The sequence below is a fragment of the Stenella coeruleoalba genome, assembly GCF_951394435.1.
Source record: "Stenella coeruleoalba genome assembly, chromosome: 1".
Lineage (NCBI taxonomy): Eukaryota > Metazoa > Chordata > Mammalia > Artiodactyla > Delphinidae > Stenella > Stenella coeruleoalba.
In genome coordinates, this window is record NC_137169.1 from 85,227,710 (window position 1) to 85,253,707 (window position 25,998).

Here is a 25,998-nt window from a genome sequence, read left to right on the forward strand (position 1 = left end):
ACAGGAGCCACCTCTGCCTGTGACTGCCCCTTCATCTCCTATCATCCTCATCTCCGCTGTGTCTTTCTGTCCTGAAACAAGACAAGACTGCTCTCACCCTTGTGCGCCAGGCCTTTGTATTTATGATCTTGCTCTTCCTTGTGCCAGGAGGACACTTTTCTCCCAGACCTCTGCATGGCTGACTTCTTTTTTTACTCATCCGAATCTGGGCTCGATTATCGTATCACTCCTTTGAGGGGGCTTCTAGCATGCAAGGTTCCTAAAAGCATTCTCAGTTGTCTGAAAACATCCTTGTACCCTTGGGGCTAGAACTATGCCTGGCACATAGTGGGCACCCACCACGTGATAAATGAAGATGTCATCTGATGTGAGTTCACTGAGGACATCATTTCCCTTTTACTAAATATCATATCTCAAATACAACTAAGATCACATCAACATTTACTGGGAAGCTACATCAATATGCTATTTTTGTTGACCTTATTGTGAATTAAATCCCTCCACAGCTTTTCTACAAAATCTTCTCTTTGCCATAGTTACGTCTATTTTAGATGTATAATTAAGTTTTTGCACCCAAGGATGTGTCTTTATATTTATCAACAACCAGCTTTATCTTCTTATACGGTATGAGTCACATATGTGTCTCTTGCTTTTCCTGAAGCTACATTGGAACTTACTCTGCCTCCCTATTTCACGTTACTTAAAAATTGATTAACTGGATTTCTACGTTTTCCCCAAACAGAACTCAGGAGCCCTAAGTTAGTCAGCTTTCTAGAAATCTCATGATTTCCTTTACTCAGCACATGAGAAAATTTATTAGAATTTAAAGTAATTTTGGAAACTGAAGAATTCAGGGATAAATTATTTAAGAAGGAGTAAGCAGTTCACCTGGAAAATTATAAGACTGGGGTAAACAAATGATACACAGGTGTAGTTCAAGAGTTGAGAATGAATCATCAGTTAATAAGTCAAGGACAGAGCATGCATTCACGTGTTTGTGAATGATGATGAATTTCTTTTTCATTTTCTAGAACAATTTCTTGAGCACAATAACATGGACGGTAGGAGACGCAGAGACAAATCATGGGGTAGAAATCAGGAAACATGGTTTCTAATCACACCGGTTAGCCAACTGGTGAAACAAAGTTAAGGTAATTACAAATTTGCAAATCTACAAAATGGGTTAAAAATGCTTATTGATATGCCCTGAGCTTTGTAAGAGCCAAATGAATTAATAACTAGAGAGGACTTTTTGAAAAACAGATGGTAATTCATCATTAATATTCTTTACAATATATTTGCTATGACCTAGCATTTTCTAATAACTCTCTATTCAGTCTGAATTCTGAACCCTAACTTAGTACCAAAACGAGTCTCTAAAATATTGAGGTGGATTTTTAAACAAATACACAATTATACACATCTAAATTAGTTTGGGTTTTTCAAAATAATGTTGGTGGATGTTGGCACTGCTCAGAATAATTTTGTTACACATTTTTTTGAACAGCTTATTAAAGTCAGTTTATGGACTGACCGAAAAGGAGACTCATGACTTTGTATACCTAACTCAGTTCAACAACCAACGTTGTTCACTTGGCTTGGCTCTCTTTAGTTTTGTTTACAGGAAATGAGATCCATTCTCAAAGTATGAAGAGTAGTTACTGATGGTATTGAAAACACATTAGCTCCCAAGTGACTATTTCTAATAGTCATTTGGGTGGATAAGTTATGGAATGATTATTAAAAAATTAGTTATGTTAAATCACAATTCATTTCAAATGATAAATTGATAAATTGGAAAGATTCAGAGAAAACCAACATAGAAAACACAATGTTTGGAAAATAATATGTGAAATAAGAATATCTAAACAACTAGGATTTTTTTTTTAACTGAAGAATAAAAAGGTAAATAGTAGTTTAAAACTTTGGTCAGACATATGAAGATTCTTTGATGAAGAAGTGAAACTAGTAATTAACCATAGCTCTGCATACAATGCAAAAAGGAAAAGACAATATAAAGGATCTGGCCAGAGTCAGGAAAAAATTTAGTCAGGAAAAAATTTCATATGGCTAATTGCAAACATCTTAGCTAACTCATGGTTATTTTCTCACATAAAATAGTCATTGTGTGGTAGCATTACTTTTTCTTATAGTAAAACTGTCATTCAAAAAGATTAGATTTAATTTCAATTAATTTCTTTTGAATCTAGATATTAATCTTTCTATCAAGTGGCGAATGTGTAATCATTCGAAAGCCTAGCAGGTTTCCATTTAATTTCCTCTGTTTGCTTATAAGCAACATTGTTGCACCGCAATCAAGATACTTTCCAAAAATTAAAACCTCTTCCATTAAAGACACCATCCATTAAAGTAATTTAAAATAATGCAATAACTGACACAGTAATTTGAATTTCACTGAATGGATACTACTTTTTTCCTATATATTATTCTACAAATATAGGGTTTCTATTTTTTAAAATAACTACTTGCATATTGTTCTTAACACTGTACATGAAACACTCATTAAAGCTAGGAAACAAGAAACTGCATAGTGGAAAGAAAAATGTGTCTATTTTAACTAGCTATGTGAAATAATTCTGATGCCATTTAAAATAACTTTGAATGGTATCAACTATTCTTCCTTCATGTATCATAGCCTGACTTTAATGATGATGATTAATGATGATTAAATAAAAAATAAGAAATAATTGAATAAATATATTTTCCGCTTACCCAATAAGAATTTAAAATATAGTACGCAAAATTTTTACCACCTATAGACCCCATCTATATAGTTGAAGCACTGCTGTCTTCCTGTGCATTATGACCAAGAGAGAATGTCCATAATGCATCTGCACTCATGTGGAAACAGTGTCATCGTGCTGCTTCAATTACCTCTTTTTCTCTAGTTTCAATAAAATAATACATCTCTTGATCACATTAAAAAATTCCATTTAGCTTGAACTAGCTCCATCAGAGCAGCTAATTATTGTCAAAAATTGATTTGGTTATATAACTCTAGTGAGTGTCTGTCACATGACCATGACTCACAGCAAATGCCCACTATACTCCCTCTTTCTCCTGTATTTCAGGATTTTCTATTAACTTCAGTGAAACCCATACAAAAGAAATGGAATAAAAAAACCCACCCATACAATCTCAATGAAGGCACAGGTCATAATTGTACATGAATGAACTTCCTATAATTTCTGATGTCCTGAATCAAAGTCCTTAAAAGATTGAATTGTAGTGGCAATATCATTAAATTAAATTATAGAAACCCAAAGTAATTCAGTGAAAAAAAAGGTAGCATAGTACTTATATCCTCTATCTATATACAATAGAGGAGAGTGAACATTTTGTGATGAAACCTATTACTAAAAGCAACTGACTCCGTCTGGGTTTTGGTTGCAATAGAAATCCCTAAATAGTTTTTATTAACAGAAATTGTAGACTAGTACTTAAATCAGATGAAGGGGATATAGAATTCATTCTGAAGGCTAGATCTGGGACAAACAACTTAAACTACAAGTTTAAAAAAAAAGCCAGTGTTAATTTATTAATCTTTTCAAACTGTTTTAAAGGGAAATTATTCAAGTTGTTTATTTACTATGCTTTTCCTGAATAACTAATTGGCAGGCAGAAGCAAACTTCCTTTTTTCAGAGTAGCCTTTCAAAAGATTTAAGACCTCAAGAGTTTATGAAGAGCTTGAGAATGTAATTTAACAAATAGGTATTTATAAATTTCAGTGTTCGGTATCTTAATTTTTTTTTTTTTTTTTTTTTTTTGCGGTACGCGGGCCTCTCTTTGTTGTGGTCTCTCCCATTCCGGAGCACAGGCTCCGGATGCGCAGGCTCTGGACGCGCAGGCTCTAGACTCACAGGCTCACCGGCCATGGCTCACGGGCCCAGCCGCCCAGCGGCACGTGGGATCCCCCCCCCAGACCGGGGCACGATCCCGTGTCCCCGGCATCGGCAGGCGGACTCCAAACCACTGCGCCACCAGGGAAGCCCAGTATCTTAAATTTAATAATAATTTTCACTTAGAATTTTTATAGATCTAACTTGCATATTCTAACTAATGAGAGCCTATCAAAAAAGATGAAAAATAAGATTTCAAAGACACTGGGGTTCACTTAAATAAATTAGAAGTTAGTTGGGTTGACTGACAAAGTAATAAGAGCAGCTACCAAGAATACACACCCATAATTAGTTTTGAACCTTATTTCTTGGCCAAAGTGTTGCATGTGGTTCTGTTGTAATAGTCATTTTTACTCCAAAGTTGTTCCAGGGAAATGATCTGGAATACTCAAATTATTGTCTAGCTAACTCCTTAGTTTTTATATAAAACATTAACTGAAGCATTTTTAAGGTAGGGTTATTGGATGCTTTACCACTGAAATGTTAAAATCCTCAGCAAAGCAAGTTGTAGAATAAGGTAATAGAAATAAACAGTGCCAATGAGAAATGGTACATTCCTAAAAATTGTAAGAAGACTTCAAAAAGCAAAAAATTGCCCATTAAAATGCAGCCTAGGGCTTCCCTGGTGGCACAGTGGTTGAGAGTCCGCCTGCCAATGCAGGGAACATGGGTTCGTGCCCCGGTCCGGGAAGATCCCACATGCCGCGGAGCGGCTGGGCCCATAAGCCATGGCTGCTGAGCCTGCACGTCCGGAGCCTGTGCTCCGCAATGGGAGAGGCCACAGCAGTGAGAGGCCCGCGTACCGCAAAAAAAAAAAAAAAAATTGCAGCCTGAAACCTAAAAGGCATTTTCCATTTTTAAACTGCAAGGTGGTCTAAAGTATTTTGTGATTTTTATATTTCAGTTAAACTCTCAATTAGCAAAAATTTAAGCAAGTGATGCTATAACCTAAGTATTTTAATTCAATAAAAATTTCCCTGATTCCTCGCCTTCAGTTTTTTATACAAATATTACCTTTGCAATGAGACCACTTTTTCACAGCACATATCATCTTACATACCAGATAATATACTTATGTTTCATATTTACTATATCTTTGTCCTCACTAGAATGTAAGCCCCATGAGGTGATGGACTTTTGTCTGTTTTATTCACAGAAGTATGTATTCCAAATTCCTAGAATAGTGCTAGGCATGTAGATTCTCAATAAATATTTACTGAATGAATAAATGAATGAATGCTTCTCTGTGATGCAAACTGATCAACAAGAAAAGAATGTTCTATCACACTTATCAAACTTATGAAAAAAATTTTAGCTTTCCACTTTTGAAATGTCAATACTTTTTCTAAAGTCACATAGAAGGTCATGGTTATTAAATTCACTTAAAAATTGAATTTGAAATTGCTACTTTGAGAATAAATCCTTATTCCAGTAGTGCACTCGCCTAACTACATAGTTTATTTATGTGCATCAAGAAAATCAGAATCAAAATGTTTAATTTATATCACTATTTCTGTTTATTACTTCTCTTTCTAAACTCCAGTATATCAGCACCATCACACTACTTAAATACATATCATCTGTCTGATTATGTCTTGCAAAAAAATGCATCTTGTCAGTACATACTTTACATCTGAGTAGAAACAGAAAGCTAGATTTGATAGTATTCCACCTTAAGTTATGTAAGTGGATGAGCTCTTCAAGGAAAATATTATAGAATCAGAGAAGGGGAATGAGGTGGGCAGTTAAGAGCCAGTGAACAAATGGCAACAGAGGAATGGGAAGGTGATGATGGAGGGATTTAGGGCCTTGAGGTGTACAAAAAAGATTTGAACCAACTGCCAGAGGGAATTTGATGGGAAATTTTTTTTAAAAGATGAATAAAAACATGCTTACCAGCACACCAAGGCCCAGCTGACATTAAACACTGTGAATTTGGAGTAAATTCAATTGGCAAAGTTACCTGAATTTCTCTAATAATATTCAGCATCCCAGAAGTATAGAAAATGAAAGGTTAGATTAACCCAGGACTAGGGAGTGGAACAGGGTAAAATTCAGTTACAATGGAAGAGAGATAGAAATATTATACATTCTCCACCCCATTCAAATGCCAAGCCAAAATTGTATATTCAGGGATTTTCCCACTCATAACTGTCCTGAATATATCTTAATACTGATTTTAGTTCAAACTTTAGCTAAAATTGGTTTAAAAATATTTTCCGGCTGAATTAAAACGTGACACATAATTGATACATAATCTGTACATAATCTGTAATTTTATGTCAGTAAAAGCCTATGTGTGGAAATTTACCTTTTTAACAACATCAATTGGGAGTCAATATTTTACATGGCTGGGAAGTTTCTGGGCCATTCTTAGCCAGAGCTGAAGGGGCAGTGCTTTGGCAGCCACTTTTTAATACCATGTTGACCTTCTCATCGCCTCTTCATAATCTGGTTTAAAAAAATGACGGGCTTGGGCTTCCCTGGTGGCGCAGTGGTTGAGAGTCCGCCTGCCGATGCAGGGGACACGGGTTCATGCCCCGGTCTGGGAAGATCCCACATGCCGCGGAGCGGCTGCGCCCGTGAGCCATGGCCGCTGAGCCTGCGCGTCCGGAGCCTGTTGCTCCGTAATGGGAGAGGCCACAACAGTGAGGGGCCCGCGTACCGCAAAAAAAAAAAAAAAAAAAAAAGATAAAAAATGACAACTCGAGCATACGCATTTAAAAAATACATTCAACAAATATTTAATGTGTTTTTCCTATACCCTGGTCAATACATCAGATGACCAGTATTCTAGGATGAGGCCTGGCATGAAAAGATACATTGAGCCAAACAGATTTCCTCTTTTGAAAATCTGAGCCAACAGATACTAAGCTGGTGAGGTATTTCATGTAGAAGGTGGAGCTGAAAGACCACCATGTCGAATGGGTCCATGATGAGCATGTGCTAGGCAGAAGTTCAGAGGAGGCAGGAACAAGGAGTAAGTCCTGAAGACAAAGGATCGAACAGAGCTACAGATTCCTTTGAGGGAGAAATCACATGGCTCACAAAAGAGATGGAAAAGGTCTCTGCCCAGAACTGCCCCATTGGTTCTTGCAGTTCCCGTCTCCATTCACATATAGAATACAATAGGCTTCATTTTCTTCAAGTGGTTTGAGTGAGTCTCTGCTTCTTGATCCAAGATGAGCCTAAGCAGAAACTGCAATTTGAGCGATTATTTTACCACATGTTTTTATGAAGACACAAAGTACTCCACATATTTATATGTGTCCATAAACTGAGTGCACATCTGTGTTTGGAACATATCATGTTATTTATTTTTCTATGTTCCCACATTTCTTCTCTTCTTTGAATCCTTACTCTAAGAATTAACTTGTAGCCTGAACACATAAGCTTTGAGTAGATGGGGAAGATCTGCCTATTACTGCTACTCCACCTTAGAGGTTCTGGGAGGGGGACAGGCGGTATGACCAGTTGGAAGAGCATTGGCTTTGCAGTCGAGAAACTCAAGGTTTTAGTTCTGGCTTTAGCGCTAGTCATGTGACTTTGGCTACACTACTTTCATCCTCCAAGCCTAAGATGATGTCAAAGAAGTATAAAATGATTTCACTCTCAGGTAGGCATGGAAATACTGTATCTAGCAGTAGCTAGAATCAGCACACGGTAGACAGTCAACAATTACTACCCCTCATGTGTGACTCGCCCAAGCTTACATGTCTGGAAATGAGCAGGAGTCCTTTCTGGAACCCACTCATAATGCATTTTTATACTTGAGTTCATGTATTCCTCCATGTTCATGAAAACAAATTCAGGTGATATTCAAGCCTAGACATCCATTATCTTCCAGATTCTTCTTGAAGATACTGCTCTGTATTCTCCCTTCATTTCTGATGCCCACAAGTCCCTTCTTTTACCATTTCCCTTCTTCTTAAGGAAATTCCTTCAGTCGTTCTTTTAGTTATGCTTCCTGGAAATAAATTCTTAGTATTTCTTGAGTTAAGAATGTCTTGTTTTATCTTTCCTTTTTGAAGGAAATAGGATTATGGGTTGATAGTTCTTTTCTTTCAACAGTTGAAAAATTTTGTCTCACTTTCTGGACTTGATGGTTTCTGATGATGAGAAATCTATTGTCGTAGTTGTTTGCTCCTCATAGGTAAGATGTCATTTTTTTCTTGCTTTCAAGGGCCTTTTGTCTTTAGTTTTCAGAAGTTTGATAATGATGTGTTTTGGTATGGGTTTCTTTGGATCTCTCATGTTTGAGATGCATTCAGCTTCTTGAATCTTGTAGGTTTATTTATGTCTCTTACAAAACTTGGGAAGTTTTCAGACATTCTTTCTTTTTCATCCCCTCCTTCTGTGACCTCTCCTCTGGCACTCTGATAACATGAATATTACAACTTTTGTTACACTCCCACAGTTCCCTGAGACTTTGTTCATTGTTTTCCTTTCTGTCTTTTTTCTCCCTGTTTTTCAGATTGGTTAATTTCTACTGCTCTATCTTCCAGTTCACTGATTATTTCTTTGTCCTCCCCATTCTTTTGTTGAGCCCATCAACTGAGTTTTGTATTTGTTATTATATTTTTCAGTACTGAAATTTCCATTTGGTTCTTTATAACTATGTCTTTTTTGAGACTTTCCATATTTTCCATTTGCTTCAAGCCTGTTTGTAATTGCTTCTTAGAGCAACTTTATGATGTCTGCTTTAAAAATCTTCATCAGATCATTCTAAATCTCTGTTACTGCTATCTTGGTATTGGCATCTATTAATTGTCTTTTACCATTCAGCTTGAGGTCTTCCTGGGTCTTGGAATGATGAGTGATTTTCAATTAAAACGTTGACATTTTGGGTATTATGCTAAGGGACTCTTCATCTTATTTAAACCTTTTGTTTTAGCTGGCATTTTTGGATACCATTCTGGTAGAGGAGGGCAAGGATGCTGCCTCATTACTGTCCAGATGCCCTACTTGTCCTCCTTTGACACCTGAGGGACATAACTCCTTGTTACTGCCAAGAGAAGATAGGAGTTCTGGCTCCCCTCTAGGCCTCATCTGACACCAGGGGGCTGTGACGGGGCGGGGACAGAGTGGCCTTGTTACTGCTGGGTGGTGATAAAAATCTTGACTCTCAGGCTTCACTGGTGGTGCAGTGGTTGAGAGTCCGCCTGCCGATGCAGGGGACACGGGTTCGTGCCCCAGTCCGGGAAGATCCCACATGCCGCAGAGTGGCTGGGCCCGTGAGCCATGGCTGCTAAGCCTGCGCGTCCAGAGCCTGTGCTCCGCAACGGGAGAGGCCACAGCAGTGAGAGGCCCGCGTACCGCCAAAAAAAAAAAAAAAAAAATCCTGACTCTCCATTAGACTTCCTCTGACAAGGCCCCGGGGGGGGGGAGGAGAAGGGACACCTCATTACTGTCAATGGGGTGGGAGTCCATGCCTCCCACATATGGGAGCTTATTATTGCCCAGGAGTGATGCTGGGTGCCTTGTTACAGCCTCCTGAGGCTGGAGGTAAGAGACCCATGCTTGTCCTTTGCTTGTGTGGACAGATGTGGCGCTGCAGTGTTTAAGCTGTGGTGTTTGGCTAGAGAAGAGCAGTTACGGTCAAAAATTTTCTGTCTTGCTAGGCTGTCTTTTCCTGGTTCTCTGGCTAGAAAGAGTAGGGGTTTTTTGTCTGCACCTGTTGTTTCTGGGTGGCTGGCTTCTTTGGCTCCAAGTCTGGGATATATGAGGCAAAAAGAAAACTCAGGAAATTCTCCACTGTGTGGTGCCTTGGGTCCTGAGATTCCTAGCCAGACTGCCTTCTCCCCTCCTTTCAGAATCTCTTTATGTTCGTTCTAGATATATAAAGGTTTTTAATTGTACTTACTCAGAAGCATAGGGAAAAGTACACCTACTCCATCTTCCTGGAAGCAGAAGTACTCCTCCATTAGCATTCTGATATATGTTATTTCCACTTTATATTTTATAACAGGATGTTAATTCTGATTGTTAAATTGGCAACACAAGATACTGCACTCCACTTTCTTGCCAGAGAATATAAGTGATGCTAAACACTCTGCTCCCCAATTACCATCAATGTTAGGTAGTAAGCAGACATATTAAAGTGGGATTTACCTCAGAGGTCACAGTCTAGTCCTCACATGAAAAATTTTACCTGGGTCATGTCAGACCATCCAAACCTGCATATCTGGTCCCTGAGAGAAATGCTTATGCTATAAAGTGCTGAGGCACTGTACTGCATCTATGTTGAACAACATTATAATATAAAAAGCAAGTGTATAAATAATAAAAAAATAAGTAATTTCTAAGTTATTTGTAGAGGGCTAATAAGAGTATGATGGGGCTTCCCTGGTGGCACAGTGGTTGAGAGTCCGCCTAGCGATGCAGGGGACACGGGTTCGTGCCCCAGTCCGGGAGGATCCCACATGCCGCAGAGCGGCTGGGCCCGTGAGCCATGGCCGCTGAGCCTGCGCGTCCGGAGCCTGTGCTCCGCAGTAGGAGAGGCCACAACAGTGAGAGGCCCGCGTACCGCAAAAAAAAAAAAAAAAAAAAAAAAAGAGCATGATGTACTACATCTCAAAGTATCACTTTATGAAGACAATGGATGATTTTCCCTCAGCTTTGTACCACAAGAAGGTAAACAACCAATTCATTTCTATATTTTGAAAGCTGTGATTTCTTTGCTTTGGCTACCAGGAAGTTCACAGTCAAGTTTGTTAATGCCTCCAGTACCATATGGCATAGATTGTGTGTATTGGCCTTGCCCCTGACTTCTTTTATTTTTCAATCAAGATTTTACTTTTACCCAGAGTTCCTCATATATTTGGGTTTTTTTTTTCATATATTTGGTTTTTATCCAGTGGTACAGTATACATTTTGGAACATGATCTCATTTATTTTAGAAACATACAGGTGAACAAATATGTTAAAAAAAAAAAATAGAGGGTTTGTAAGCCCTCAAAAGGACAGGAAATGAACCTCAGGTTTGTTCTCAACCCGTAATAGAAACTTAATGAGTGCTATGCTTTTGATCCCGCAAGGCCTCTTTCTCAAGAGACCCTACAAGAACATACTTGTCACATAATTTTCACTTTATTTGTTAGACGGAGTTTTGTGAAGGGACAGACAAACACAAGTACTACCTGGAGGACCGAAGCACCACTGTGGAGAAACTGAAGACCACTTTCAGCTGAGTCAATTCCACCAGTGGCCAAAATGGGAAATCCAGGCAAAGCGCGAGCAATGGTGGTCACAGCTCTCAAAGCAATAGGTCTGATGGCTGTGCCTACAGAAAATGAGGATGATCAATGGTTAGTATATTGACCACTTGAGCATATTGCCTTATAATCACTATCATGTGATGGCAGTGTTGTACTAGACGAAATTCAATTTTATCTCTACTTAAGATATATACGTATGTAATATACAAGCATTGCTATGTTTCAAAGTATGTTAATTTGTAAATGGATATGTACTTATTTTAAGGACTTTGATGCTATTATTGCATGCAGGCATGTTATGCAAGTGGGTATAGCAACTCTAGGACTCTCACATAAAATACATACATATCACAATTTGATATACAGTAATGTGTAAAAGATTGTATGGAACACTTGAGCATCTGTTTTAAAAAGAACAAGGAATAGCAGATTTTGTAAAAGAAAAACAATCACATACAGTGCATAAATAGACATACAGCTCTGTTATGTTTCCGCGAAGTATAAAGCAGCTGGTGTGAATAGAGATACTGCAAAAACAAGCAAGGTGCTGATGAACTTACAGATTCCATATTGCATTTTACATGTATTTCCCAAAATCTGATAGTGATTTTACTCAAACATAGTAAGCCTAATCTAATTTTCAATACATTAGAACATTTTAATCAAGTTAAAGAGAATTTACTAGAATTCAGTAATTAGAGTATGCGTTTGAGTTTGTATACATTATTTAACCAAACATTACCAATACATTATTTGCTAATTGTCATAAAGGCTGTATGGATGGACAGAATACTCTGAGGTCACTTTTTACATGATTACACTGTATAAGGCTGCTTAGACTCTCAAGGGTTAACCCAACTGGGAGTAAATTAATGCTCTCGTAACATAGTAATAGAATTTGATATTTCAGATGTACACTCATACGTCAACGGTCCTTTAAAGGCATTTTCTGAAGTAAAAATAGTTCTTTTTGTGCAACAATGTGGCATTGCCTCAAATAAGGGCTCTACAAACAACAAAACAAGCAAAGGGTAAAATAAGCCTCATGTGGTGCATACTTTGGCATCTCCTCCACCACCACAAGCATCCTTACCAGCATTCTCAATATGTATTCATTGGTGCTCCTATTAAGGAAGCACAAAGAGCTTTCATTAAAATCAGCGGTTTTCTTTTTATCCTGTTCATTTCAGATGAAACTGAATTTACGTGTAAACTAATGCTTTAGCACTCAACACCAAAAATGTTTGTGGAAATGTCTACTTGGCGCTCCCACACCTAAAAAATCTTCCTCTAGATAGCAGTGTTTCTTAGTCAAGAATATTCAATGCTGACACTTCAGGATTCCATAACTGACATTTAAATACAGGGTAGTAAGTTAGGGCAAATTAGAAACTGAACGTCAAGATTCTATTTCTATTTCAAAATATTTATCAGCAACTTCTTCTTAGTCTATATGTTTTAACCATAAAAAAGGCTAACATAGTGGACAGGAGAATGCATGGAAAGAATACACACACATATTTATAGAAACATACCTTTAGCTATACTAAAAAGAAATTCAAGAGTAAAAGTTAGAGGAAAGCATTTTTAAAGGAAGTTGTAACTTAAATAAACCTTTTAGACAGACATACAGCTATCTTGGCATAATATAACTGATGTGTTCAATATATGCTAAGTTGATGGCTCCTTTACACACATGTTACTTTGAAGTAATAAAGAAATATTGGGATTCTTTTTTTTTCTTATTTAGTTGACCCTGGAGAGTAAAGGAAATTTTTGCTAAGCAGATAAATAATTTATTTCTAACTGCACTGTTAGAAGACTATCATTAACACTAAGGGGTAAAATTTCAAAGTGGTACACAGGGATTTGGCCACATATTCCAATTGATATTAATGGACATCAAATGGCAAAATCCCAGAACACAGCTTTGAAAATTTAACCAGTTACATTTAAAGGGCAACATTATTACACAGGTGTTAAAAAACATCAGCAAATCCTCAGTGGCATTTGAAGATGTTCAATTAGGTCAATAAGACATTTTCTATTTGATGTATTTCTTCTTTTCTAAAACTTTTCTAATATAACGAATGAACATGAAAACCTTTCAAACTAATAAAGGTATCTTTTCAAAAATTAAGGGTAATTATGTTCTCTGAGGAAATGGGATCCAAAAATGAAGAAATGGATCCTTCTGTTGCTGGGTAATAGTAAATTCAGTTTTAATTTCCATTATAAATTCCATTTGATTGGTTTTCTTTATAACTCAATTGATTTAGTATGAAATATAATCTACCTGTTCTCAGCATTTTTATGGGGAATAGATTTTAAAAATGACTTTTATTCGCCATGAAAGGTTTTTGGAAGGAAACTGAAGGTATGTAAAAGGATCTTTTTAAATTGTTGTACAGAAATTTCTTTTTAGTTTTAAAGTGACAGAAATGAAAAAATAATAGATTCAATATAAAAATAAAACTTTTGGTGTGAAAGAAATACATATATCGATATCATACGAGATTGTACATATGTTAATTAAAATGCATACAGATTTCCAGAATCACAGTTATTGAGATAAGAATTTTAAAAACTTTGTCACTGCTACAGTAATTAATGATTTTAGACCAAAGACCAGGGAGGAAGAAGCCAGTTGAGAAGCTCAAGGAATTAAAAGTGGACTCCATCCTAAAGGAAGCAACAAGGTTTAAATCAAAAATTGAAATCCTATAAGCTTAAATTAATTAATAGGCAACGTGCAATTTAAATTAAGCCTTCATCTACATGGGGTAACCAGATGAACCTGATGGGAAATTAATTACATCAAGCCTTTCTGTTTCAACAGTGTGGGAGGTGCCAATGAAAGTCAGCCATTCTGAATCCCCACATTTTGAAACAAGCTGCAGGTTCAAACAAACAAAAAGTGAACTAGACCTTTGAGTTCCAACATTGCTGTGAAGAGTCCTGATTTGTGCCAAAGTGACCCTAGCAGAAAACCTGGGGGACTAGAATGAACTTTTGGTATCTAATCAATCGAGACCCTCCATATAGTCACATCCTAAAATGCAAATCAGTATGTTGAATTCATAGATCTTTGATAAACTTCACTTTACATTTGATTGATTCACGATCTAGAAAAACATTTCAGTAAGCCAGAGATGTTGAATTCAAAGGTAACCAATCTGAATTCAATGATTTTTTTTCTTAAGAAAATACTTTCTTATTTTAATTGCAATTTCAAAAATGCTACCATTAGTAGTAGTATTACATATTGATATGCAAGTAAGAATTAATGTATTATGACTTAGGTTCCTTACTCAGGCCTCATTTATCCATTCATCTGTTCATCTGTCTATTCAAGAAATATTAAGCACCTGTGCCTTCTTTTAAAAAAGAGGTAATTGTAACTGAATTGGAAAAGCTTAAAAGACAATCTCAGGTAATCAGTTTATGTTGTAACCATATTGTCACCCAGGGTGGATACCCAAAACACCAGCCTCAGTGATCTTAGGAGGTAATATGAGTTCAGTTATTCATTCTGTACATATCCCATTAGGAAAGCTTCACATTCATTTAAACATCATATATTTTATGATTGCTATTAATACAAATTCTAGAAAGAAGGGAATTTGAGGATGAATTAGTTACATCAGAGAGACAACAGGGCCAACTGCTTAGGTTCAAATTCTAGCTCCACTATTTACAAGCTCTGTAATCTTGTGAAAATTTCTTAATCTTTTCATCTATAAAATAATAAAATTATAATAACTTCACAGAGCTGTTTTGAGGATTAAATTATTTAATATATATAAAGGGCTAGCACATAATAAAGATTATACAGATGTTTGCTATTGTAACCTGTACTACCTAGAAGGACAATTGATTTCAGAGGGAGCATTTATTTAGTTTACTTTGTGCCTTTTATGCTGTTGCTGTGTGCTTAGTAATGCAAAGAAACCTTTTTTTTTTTTTTTATTGGAGACAAGATCGTGATGCCTAGGATGAAGAAACTTTATAACCTCTGCTCCCTTAGGAGAACCACACATCTCCCTCTCCCTTTTCCCCTCTCCAGCAGCTTTCATTTAGTGGTGTCATAATGTTGGTAGGATTAACTGACTCCAAAGCTAAAAATCTCAAAGGCAGACATCCATATATTTAAGATTTTATTTTGAGAATCAAAAGGTCCATGCATTAAATCAATATGCAAGACTTTTAATGACAACATCAGAAGTTGAGTTTATTGGTGAGAAGAAGGCAGAGCTTTACTTAGCATGACTAAACCCTTGAAGAGAAAAGACATTTTTTAATGGGCAAGATAGTGTGGAACATATGCTAATTTTGGATAACTGAAATTTTGAATAATTGAGTTTAATTCTGTTTGTTTTTTGCTTAATCATTTGACTCCTAAGACAGCTACTGTTACAGAGTTAGTTGTTAAAGCTAAGTCCACAATAAACTCCCTGATAATGGCTCTAGCCGGCAATAAAACAGAATTGGGTTATAATACTCACTCATGCTCACTGTGTATACAAAAAGAAAATGTAGTTTTAATTTGCTTACATTAATTAACATATAATGAATTAAGTGGATAACAAATTCCTTAGAAATTGAACTTTGACTGTCTAATTGTTAACAGTCTTAACATCACCCAGAAGAAAAAAAATATTAGCAAATCAAGAATTTCAAGGATTTAGGAGTTGAGAGATTGATTGTTATAAAATAAACATAAATCAAGCACCAAAAATTTATCCTTTAAAACAACTTTAAGGTATTAATGAACCTAACATACTGATAAATATGTAAAGCACATATATACATATATATATACACATATATACAATGGAATATTACTCAGCCATAAAAAGAAATGAATTTGTTATTTGTAGTGAGATGGATGGACCTAGAGTCTGTCATACAGAGTGAAGTAAGTCAGAAAGAGAAAAACAAATACCGTATGCTAACACATATATATGGAATCTAAGAAAAAAAAAAAAAAGGTCATGAAGTACCTAGGGGTAAGACGGGAATAAAGACACAGACCTACTAGAGCATGGAGTTGAGGATATGGGGAGGGGGAAGGGTAAGCTGTGACAAAGTGAGAAAGTGGCATGGACATATATACACTACCAAACGTAAGGTAGCTAGCTAGTGAGAAGCGGCCACATAGCACAGGGAGATCAGCTCGGTGCTTTTTGACCACCTGGAGGGGTGGGAGGGAGGGAGACGCAAGAGGGAAGAGATATGGGAACATATGTATATGTATAACTGATTCACTTTGTTATAAAGCAGAAACTAACACACCATTGTAAAGCAATTATACTCCAATAAAGATGTTAAAAAAATAAAATTAAATAAATAAAAATACATCTTTACACATGGATTAAAGTCCTCTGAGAAAATTACCATAATTCAACTAGAAACTGAAGTACTACAAGGATCCAGGGTTATATCAAGAGATATGAAATCTAAAGAGGAGAAATGGGAAAAAGAAAACCAATTATTTTAAGTTGTTATTTTAGGTTTACTGAAAAAGCTAAAAATTTTCTTATGAACATGTTTTAATTTTTGTTGAATATTTCAAGATATTTTTTCTGAGTCTTCATGTCTCTATAGCTGTTTATCTGCTTCATAACATATTCAATATATTCATCGTCAATTTATATTCAATAATTTGGTACCTAGCATGTGCCAGGCATTTTATTTTAAAGCAATAGAATTAATACTATTTACCAGAGAAGGGGCCATTTTCCTTTCTGAGCATTTATTTTTGGAGTGATTTCCATAGCCTGACACGGAGACTGGGGCTTCACACAGTGTGTGATTTAACCCTTAGAGTGCTGTGCAGGTAGATGCTATCATCTCTGTTTTGTATGTGAAGAAAGGGAAGTTCAAGCTGAATAAAACTTGCTTTATGCCAAAGTTTAAACACCAAGTCTCTGTGACTATCAGAGTTCATACTTTTCAGCTGCTACTGAGAAATGACAGTGCAGCAATTATGACGAGGATCACTTGCACATTGTCTTTGCCTAAGAAAACCAGTATCAGTATCATCTGTGGTCTAATGCTCAGAGCACAGGTTCTAAAGTCCAACCAATTAGGTGTAAGTCTTTGCTCTATTACTTTACACGATTGTGACTCTGAGCAAGCTCCTTAGTTAGCTTCCTAGAACATCAGTTTTCCCTATCTGTGAAACAGAGACATCAATAACAATAATATCGTAGCAACTTGGGGACTATTACATGATACAATTTGTGGAAAGCACTCGGCACAGGGCCCGGTTCATAGTATATATAAGCTAATATTACTATCAAAGCCAGAGAAAATTGATCAGAAAAATAAGCATTCACTATAAACATGTGGGGATAAACACTTAATACTTAGGGGGTGTTAATTAATCTCCTAGATATTAAATTTGGAGATCCTAAGTCATTTCATTTCTAAAAATTATAGTTTGAGTCTATGATTGTAAATGCATGTATTTGTGTGAATAACTCTTTATTAGATGTATAATGCAATTGCAATATCTAAATGTATATGTCTTATCCAGAAACTCTATTTCGAGAAATCTAATCCATTAGTGCATAGACATAAAGTTACATGTACAAAGATGTTCCTTGAATATTGTTTCTTATAGCAAAACAGTGAAAACAACCTAAATAATCACTAGCAGTTATGCTAGTAAATAAATTATAGTTCATCCATGTATGTATGATATCACAGGAAACTTTTAAAACTGACGTGGAAATATCTCTAGGATATGATGTTATGTGTTAAATGACAAGTAGCAGAATAATATATAGGGTGTAGTCCCATTTTAGGTAAAAAAATGTATGATTACATTTAGTATGTGGGCATGTAAATGCAAAGAATGTTGAGTTTTAAACTGCTAATAGTTATTTCTGGGGAAGAGGTTGAAGAGGAACTTTCAAGTTCGATATCTATACGTCCATATTATTTTATTTTTTTAGGTAAGAAAGTGTTTATGATTCACTTCTGCAACGAAAAGTGATTATTTTTTATAATGCTTCTAAAACAATACAGGAATAGGCATTTTCAGATTCTGTGCTGTGAAACATTTGTATATGGGATGTGCAATGATCCTACCCTCTGTACATTCAGAAGAGCACATTTGGTTCTATATCCAATATTTTAAGTAAAATATTAACAAACTTAGAATATATCCAAAACAGGGTGAATAGAATGATCTCTCTCTCTTTCTCTCATTCTCCCCCCCCCCGCCACATACACATATACACATGCACACACATAATGGGATGGACCCAGAGATGGAAAAAGCCTATGAAAAGTTTTGTTTGGAATCAAAGGGTAAGCAAAACCAGTAAAGCAAAATTTCAGTATGTCAGTTTTCTGAAGTAGTTTAGGATATGGCGATTTAGAAGAACACAGAAAAGCAAGAAAGTGCTTCACACATATCAAATTAAGGATGTCGAGTTATGTTACTAGTGTATGAAACTTTAATTTTAACATTGTCTGCCAAAATAAACTTTATTCCCCATAACTTAAAATGCATATGTATATATATATGTATATATAATATACATATCATATATTATATATAAATAGTTTATTATGTACAGCTAATTCCACTGTTATGGTGCAAAAAGATTGATTTTGAAATAAAAGTTTTTTTAAATAATATGTGTGTGTGTATAAAATGGCTGAAAGTAATCCCAATAGTTGTTCTTCAAATATTTAAGGGACAACCATGAAGAAAGGCTTCATTTATGTTTTCCTCAAAAGATAACGAGACCAAATGGTTAAGAACACACTATTGGTTTTATTGTTATTTTTATCATTAATTTGTTGTAAATTCAGCAACAGAAGTAGCTACATTTGGATGCCCATATCCCTTAAACCTAAATGGATATTTGGCAGGTAGTGGCAGGTAGTGGCAGGTAGGATGCAATAAAAAAGACATCTGTACTATAGAAAATATTGAATTAGATGATCTCTTCCAATTCAAAATTCCAGGATAATATGAACTTTGTCATGGTATTTTAAGGAGCAATTTTATATGCTCTGTGGTTTCCCAGTAGATACCAGTGATGAAGTTAACTTATAAAAGGATTAAGTATGAGTTAAAGTGAAATTTTAACATGCAATACATTCATTATAGAGACTCCTCTTTTGAGTGCTTTCTAATTGCCAGGAGTTTTCCTAAGTGTTTTTTCATGCATTGTCTCAGTGACATTACCTTAGGTATTTTTCTGTCCTCATGTTCTTAGATTTGTAAATGAGATCGTAAGAAATAAATATCTCACCCTCAAGATCACTCAGACAATGTGGGTCCAGTATTTGCATCTAGGTGTACCTGACTCCTAAATGTCATACTCTTAACCACAATACTATATTTCTTCCCTATTTTAATTGTTTGCATATTGATTAAGTTATAGAGAGAGGAGTTAATAATTGTTATAAATAATAAAGGTATGTTGTCCACATATGATAAAACCAAGAATATTGGCATTATATTAATTGTTGGCTAGTAACTAGATAGAAATGATAGTAGTTAGTAATTGGTCTAACTAGAGAGACCATATGACCTGGTTTGCCCAGGAGAGTTCCAGTTTATCACACCTATATTTATTTGTAATTACATGATGTAATTATAAACTGCATCGTCTTTCACTCTAAAAGTAATCTAGTTTGTTTAATCAATTATAATGATAATTGTATCTAGGAATTATAGGACAAAGATAATTATGGAAGCAAAGTGAAAGTTGATTTAGAACAAAACCATAATCTATGAAAAACTTAGAAACTAACTACACCTTCCAAGACTCAAAGGATGGCATGAAGAGATAAATTTCCTTGAACTTGTTACTAGAGGGAAAAATATATGGCATTCATATGTGATATCTAGGCATAATTAGTCTATATGTTCTTTCTGTTTTCAACCTGTAGGTGGCCACCACAAGCTACACTTATTAAACAACTCATTAGTAGCATTTTCAATACTGTCATCTTCAGATAATTAGCAATTTATTTAAATAACCAATTTCTGTAGAAATAATTGCCATGAAATGCCCTGAACCTACTTTTTTCATAAACTATAATAAAAGTGTTAAGATAATCCCTGACATTTGCAAATGCCATTAGTTCACCTTTCCTTTTGATAGTGCTATGGCATTATGTTTAAACAATTACCCGATAACACAGCAGTTTAATGAAACAGTACAGTAAGCACATTCTTCAATATGGCCAGCGAGGACATTCAGATTTAGAAAGAAATCCAGACATGTTAACATAGAGGAAAGACACACAGACAAAAGAAAAAGGATTATTGAAATAAGTACATTATTGCTATTTCCAACTTGGTTTAGTTTTCATAGTAGATGCTACAACATATGTACTCTCTTTGGAAACAAGAATGGAGAGTTTTGTAAATTGATTCATGTAATTGGATGGTGTCAGTTAAAATCGTATGAATCTATGAATATGTAAAATATACTCATCATATTATTTGTTCAGTAACCTCCACACACAAGAAACAAGTAGGGAATTTTTCTTACTCTCATTTTTCATGTATTTGTGTTTTTACTTACAAAATGGTGTAAATTTTCAAAGTAGAGTCATCAAGGAAAAACTATAAATGGCTTTTACATCTCAGATGGTATTTAGCATTTAAAATGGACCAGGGTTCTAATCTCAGTTTCTTCCTTGTGATTCGGCTCCCTATTTTAAGAACTACTGATGAGGGCTCCTAGTGTGTTTCTGAGTTACCAGAGATAAAACTCTCTGAGACCGTCACAATTTTTAAGCTGTTTGTCTTCAGATTGGGATTGACACAGACACACTACTATATATAAAATAGATAACTAATAAGGACCTACTGTATAGCACAGGGAACTCTACTCAATATTCCGTAATGGCCTATATGGGAAAAGAATTTTAAAAAGAGTGGATATATGTATATGACTAACTGATTCACTTTGTTGTACACCTGAAACTAACACAACATTGCAAATCAACTATACCCTAATAAAAATTAAAAAAAAACCAACAACTAGAATTCAAAAGCAGTGACAATATCATTTTACGGCTTAAAGGAAATAATGCTGAGAACCTACTGAATACCAGGTGCTCTGCTAAGTTACTTACACATTACTTATATCTTCACAGGTCACATATGCATTATCCTCCTTGTACAGATGAAGAAATTCAGGCTCAAAAAAGTTAGATAGCATATGTATACAAGAAAGGCAGGGTTGTGTAGTAAAATAACACATTATAGCAATAAAACAATTAGTTCACCATGTGACCATAAAATTCATTGATGGGTTTGAATTTGAGGGCTTTTCTTTATTTCCAGATTACCATATGCCTCAGTCCCCCCCCCCCCATAAGTACTTCTGGCAGTACTGTAAGCTTATAAATATAACGAATTTACCTATTAATATGTGACTCTTTAAAAATACACATATTTCCTTAGAGAGGAGATTCTGAACCATGACAGACTTAGCAAACTTGGTGTATAAACATCTCTCATAAGATTTTGCCTAAGGATGTTCAGGGCAGATGTTATCATACCACATAAAAATCTCACAGTCTATGTGTATTCAAAAATGGTTATTTGAAGAGGAGAAAGAGAAAGATTAAAATGACGATGATAATGTTGATGAACCAGAACTAGGCTTTGCTCTTGGAGAACCCAGGACAATTACAAAGGGGCATTTTTCTGAAGATATAAAAAATAACAAAAATTTTCCCACATCCACTAGGATCATATTATCTCTTTCTTTGTAAAGCCATGATTTCTTTCCTCTCTGAAATTCTGTACTCTGTTTACACTGTGGGTGGTTCCATGGTCAGGGTGTCCATGGTAGCACTTGCCCTACTGTCAATCTATTCCTTTTATTCTCACTCTCTTTTTCACTTTACAATGAATTACATGTGTAAATCTCTGGGCCTTGTGATAAGGCTGCATTCCACAGAGTCTGCTGAAACCCAGGTTGTAGAGCAAGCACTAAGGTTTTGTTCTCTCCTCTGGGCTGGACATCTCTCAAAGATATTAATGGGCTTTAACATTTTTTTTATTGAAGTATAGTTGATTTACAGTATTATATTAGTTTCAGGAGTACAGCACAGTGATTCAGTACTTTTACTGATTATAGTCCATTAAAAGTTATCAGAAGAGAATCGGTTAATTTTCTGTGCTATACAATATATCCTTGTTGCTTATTTATTTTATACACAGTAGTTTGTATCTCTTAATCCCATACCCCTATTTTGCCCCTCTCCCCATCAGTAACCACTAATTTGTTTTCTATATTTGTGAGTCTGTTTGTTTTGAATATACATTCATTTGCATATACATTCAAGATATAAGTGATATATAATAGTTGTCTTTCTCTGTCTGACATATTTCAGTAAGTATAATATTCTCTAGCTCCAACCATGCTGCTTCAAATGGCAGAATTTCATTCTTTCTTATGGCTGAGTAATATTCCATTGTGTATATCTCATCTTCTTTATCCATTCATCGCTTTTTTTCTTTTAACATCTTTATTGGAGTATAAGTGCTTTAAAATGATGTGTTAGTTTCTGCTTTATAACAAAGTGAATCAGTTATACATATACATATGTTCCCATATCTCTTCCCTCTTGCGTCTCCCTTCCTCCCACCCTCCCTATCCCACCCCTCTAGGTGGTCAGAAACCACCGAGCTGATCTCCCTGTGCTATGCGGCTGCTTCCCACTAGCTATCCATTTTACGTTTGTTAGTGTATATATGTCCATGCTACTCTCTCACTTTGTCACAGCTTACCCTTCCCCCATTCTCTAGTAGGTCTGTGTCTTTATTCTCGTCTTACCCCTAGGTACTTCATGACCTTTTTTTTTTTTTTCTTAAATTCCATATATATGTGTTAGCATACGGTATTTGTTTTTCTCTTTCTGACTTACTTCACTCTGTATGACAGATTCTAGGTCTATCCACCTCACTACAAATAACTCAATTTCATTTCTTTTTATGGCTGAGTAATATTCCATTGTATATATGTGCCACATCTTCTTTATCCATTCATCTGTTGATGGACACTTAGGTTGCTTCCATGTCCGGGCTATTTTAAATAGAGCTGCAATGAACATTTTGATACATGACTCTTTTTGAATTATGGTTTTCTCAGGGTATATGCCCAGTAGTGGGATTGCTGGGCTGGATGGGAGTTCCATTTTTAGTTTTTAAGGAAACTCCATAATGTTCTCCATAGTGGCTGTGTCAATTTACATTCCCACCAACAGTGCAAGAGTGTTGTCTTTTCTCCACACCCTCTCCAGCATTTATTGTTTCTACATTTTTTGATGATGGCAATTCTGACCGGTGTGAGATGATATCTCATTGTAGTTTTGATTTTCATTTCTCTAATGATTAATGATGTTGAGCATTCTTTCATGTGTTCGTTGGCAATCTGTATATCTTCTTTGGAGATATGTCTATTTAGGTTTTCTGCCCATTTTTGGATTGGGTTGTTTTTTTGTTATTGAGCTGCATAAGCTGCTTGTAAATTTTGGAGGTTAATCCTTTGTCAGTTGCTTCATTTCCAAATATTTTCTCCCATTCTGAGGGTTGTCTTTTGGTCTTGTTTATGGCTTCCTTTGCTGTGCAAAAGCTTTGAAGTTTCATTAGGTCCCATTTGGTTATTTTTGTTTTTATTTCCATTTCTCTAGGAGGTGGGTCAAAAAGGATCTTGCTGTGATTTATGTCATAGTGTATTCTGCCTATGTTTTCCTCTAAGAAAACATATTAATGGGCTTTTTTTTATTGAAGTATAGTTGATTTATAGTATTATATTAGTTTCAGGAGTACAGCACAGTGATTCGGTACTTTTACTGATTATAGTCCATTAAAAGTTATCAGAAGAGAATCAGTTAATTTTCTGTGCTATACAATATATCCTTGTTGCTTATCTATTTTATACACAGTAGTTTGTATCTCTTAATCCCATATCCCTATGTTTTCCTTTAATCCATTTAGAGTTTATTTTTGTGTATGGTGTTAGGGAGTGTTCTAATTTCATACTTTTACATGTACCTGTCCAGTTTTCCCAGCACCACTTACTGAGAAGGCTGTCTTTTCTCCACTGTATATTCTTGCCTCCTTTATCAAAGATAAGGTGACCATGTGTGCGTGGGTTTATCTCTGGGCTTTCTATCCTGTTCCATTGATCTATTTTTCTGTTTTTGTGCCAGTATCATACTGTCTTGATTACTGTAGCTTTGTAGTATAGTCTGAAGTCAGGGAGCCTGATTCCTCCAGCTCCATTTTTCATTCTCAAGATTGCTTTGGCTATTTGGGGTCTTTTGTGTTTCCATACATATTGTGAAATTTTTTGTTCTAGTTCTCTGAAAAATGTCAGTGGTAGTTTGCTAGGGATTGCATTGAATCTGTAGATTGCTTTGGTTAGTAGAGCCATTTTCACAATGATGATTCTTCCAATCCAAGAACATGGTGTAGCTCTCCATCTATTTGTATCATCTTTAATTTCTTTCATCAGTGTCTTATAATTTTCTGCATACAGGTCTTTTGTCCTAGGTAGGTTTATTCCTAGATATTTTATTCTTTCTGTGCAATGGTAAATGGGAGTGTTTTCTTGATTTCACTTTCAGATTTTTCATCATTAGTGTATAGGAATGCCAGAGATTTCTGTGCATTATTTTGTATCCTGCTACTTTACCAAATTCATTGATTAGCTCTAGTCATTTTCTGGTAGCATCTTTAGGATTCTCTATGTATATAGTATCATGTCATCTGCAAACAGTGACAGCTTTACTTCTTCTTTTCCAATTTGGATTCCTTGTGTTTCCTTTTCTTCTCTGATTGCTGTGGCTAAAACTTCCAAAACTATGTGGAATAAGAGTGGTGAGAGTGGGCAACCTTGTCTTTTTCCTGATCTTAGTGGAAATGCTTTCAGTTTTTCACCATTGAGGACGATGTTGGCTGTGGGTCTGTCACATATGGCCTTTATTATGTTGAGGAAAGTTCCCTCTATGCGTACTTTCTGCAGAGTTTTTATCATAAATGGGTGTTGAATTTTGTCGAAAGCTTTCTCTGCATCTATTGAGATGATCATATGGTTTTTCTCCTTCAATTTGTTAAGATGGTGTATCATGTTGATTGATTTGCATATATTGAAGAATCCTTGCATTCCTGGAATAAACCTCACTTGATCATGTGTATGATCCTTTTAATGTGCTGTTGGATTCTGTTTGCTAGTATTTTGTTGAGGATTTTTGCATCTATGTTCATCAGTGATATTGGCCTGTAGTTTTCTTTCTTTGTGACATCCTTGTCTGGTTTTGGTATCAGAGTGATGGTGGCCTCGTAGAATAGTTTGGGAGTGTTCTTCCCTCTGCTATATTTTGGAAGAGTTTGAGAAGTTTAGGTGTTAGCTCTTCTCTAAATGTTTGATAGAATTCGCCTGTGAAGCCACCTGGTTCTGGGCTTTTGTTTGTTGGAAGATTTTTAATCACAGTTTCAATTTCAGTGTTTGTGATTGGTCTGTTCATATTTTCTATTTCTTCCTGATTCAGTCTCGGCAGGTTGTGCATTTCTAAGAATTTGTCCATTTCTTCCAGGTTGTCCATTTTATTGGCATAGAGTTGCTTGCAGGAATCTCTCATGATCCTTTGTATTTCTGCAGTGTCAGTTGTTACTTCTCCTTTTTCATTTCTAATTCCATTGATTTGAGTTTTCTCCCTTATTTTCTTGATGAGTCTGGCTAATGGTTTATAAATTATGTCTATCTTCCCAAAGAACCAGCTTTTAGTTTTATTGATCTTTGCTATCGTTTCCTTCATTTCTTTTCCATTGATTTCTGATCTGATCTTTATGATTTCTTTCCTT

The 25,998-nt window shown here is 35.6% G+C and overlaps 1 protein-coding gene across 2 annotated transcripts in view; it reads right to left on the minus strand.

Moving 5' to 3' along the window:
* Positions 1 to 25,998, minus strand: part of DPYD (dihydropyrimidine dehydrogenase) — an 814,043-nt gene that overhangs the window by 143,367 nt on the left and 644,678 nt on the right. For both annotated transcript variants that reach the window (XM_079926015.1, XM_079926014.1), the window contains exon 19: positions 11,061 to 11,203. In XM_079926015.1, coding sequence (XP_079782141.1) covers positions 11,061 to 11,203 — 143 coding nt within the window. The remainder of the gene's footprint in view (positions 1 to 11,060; positions 11,204 to 25,998) is intronic.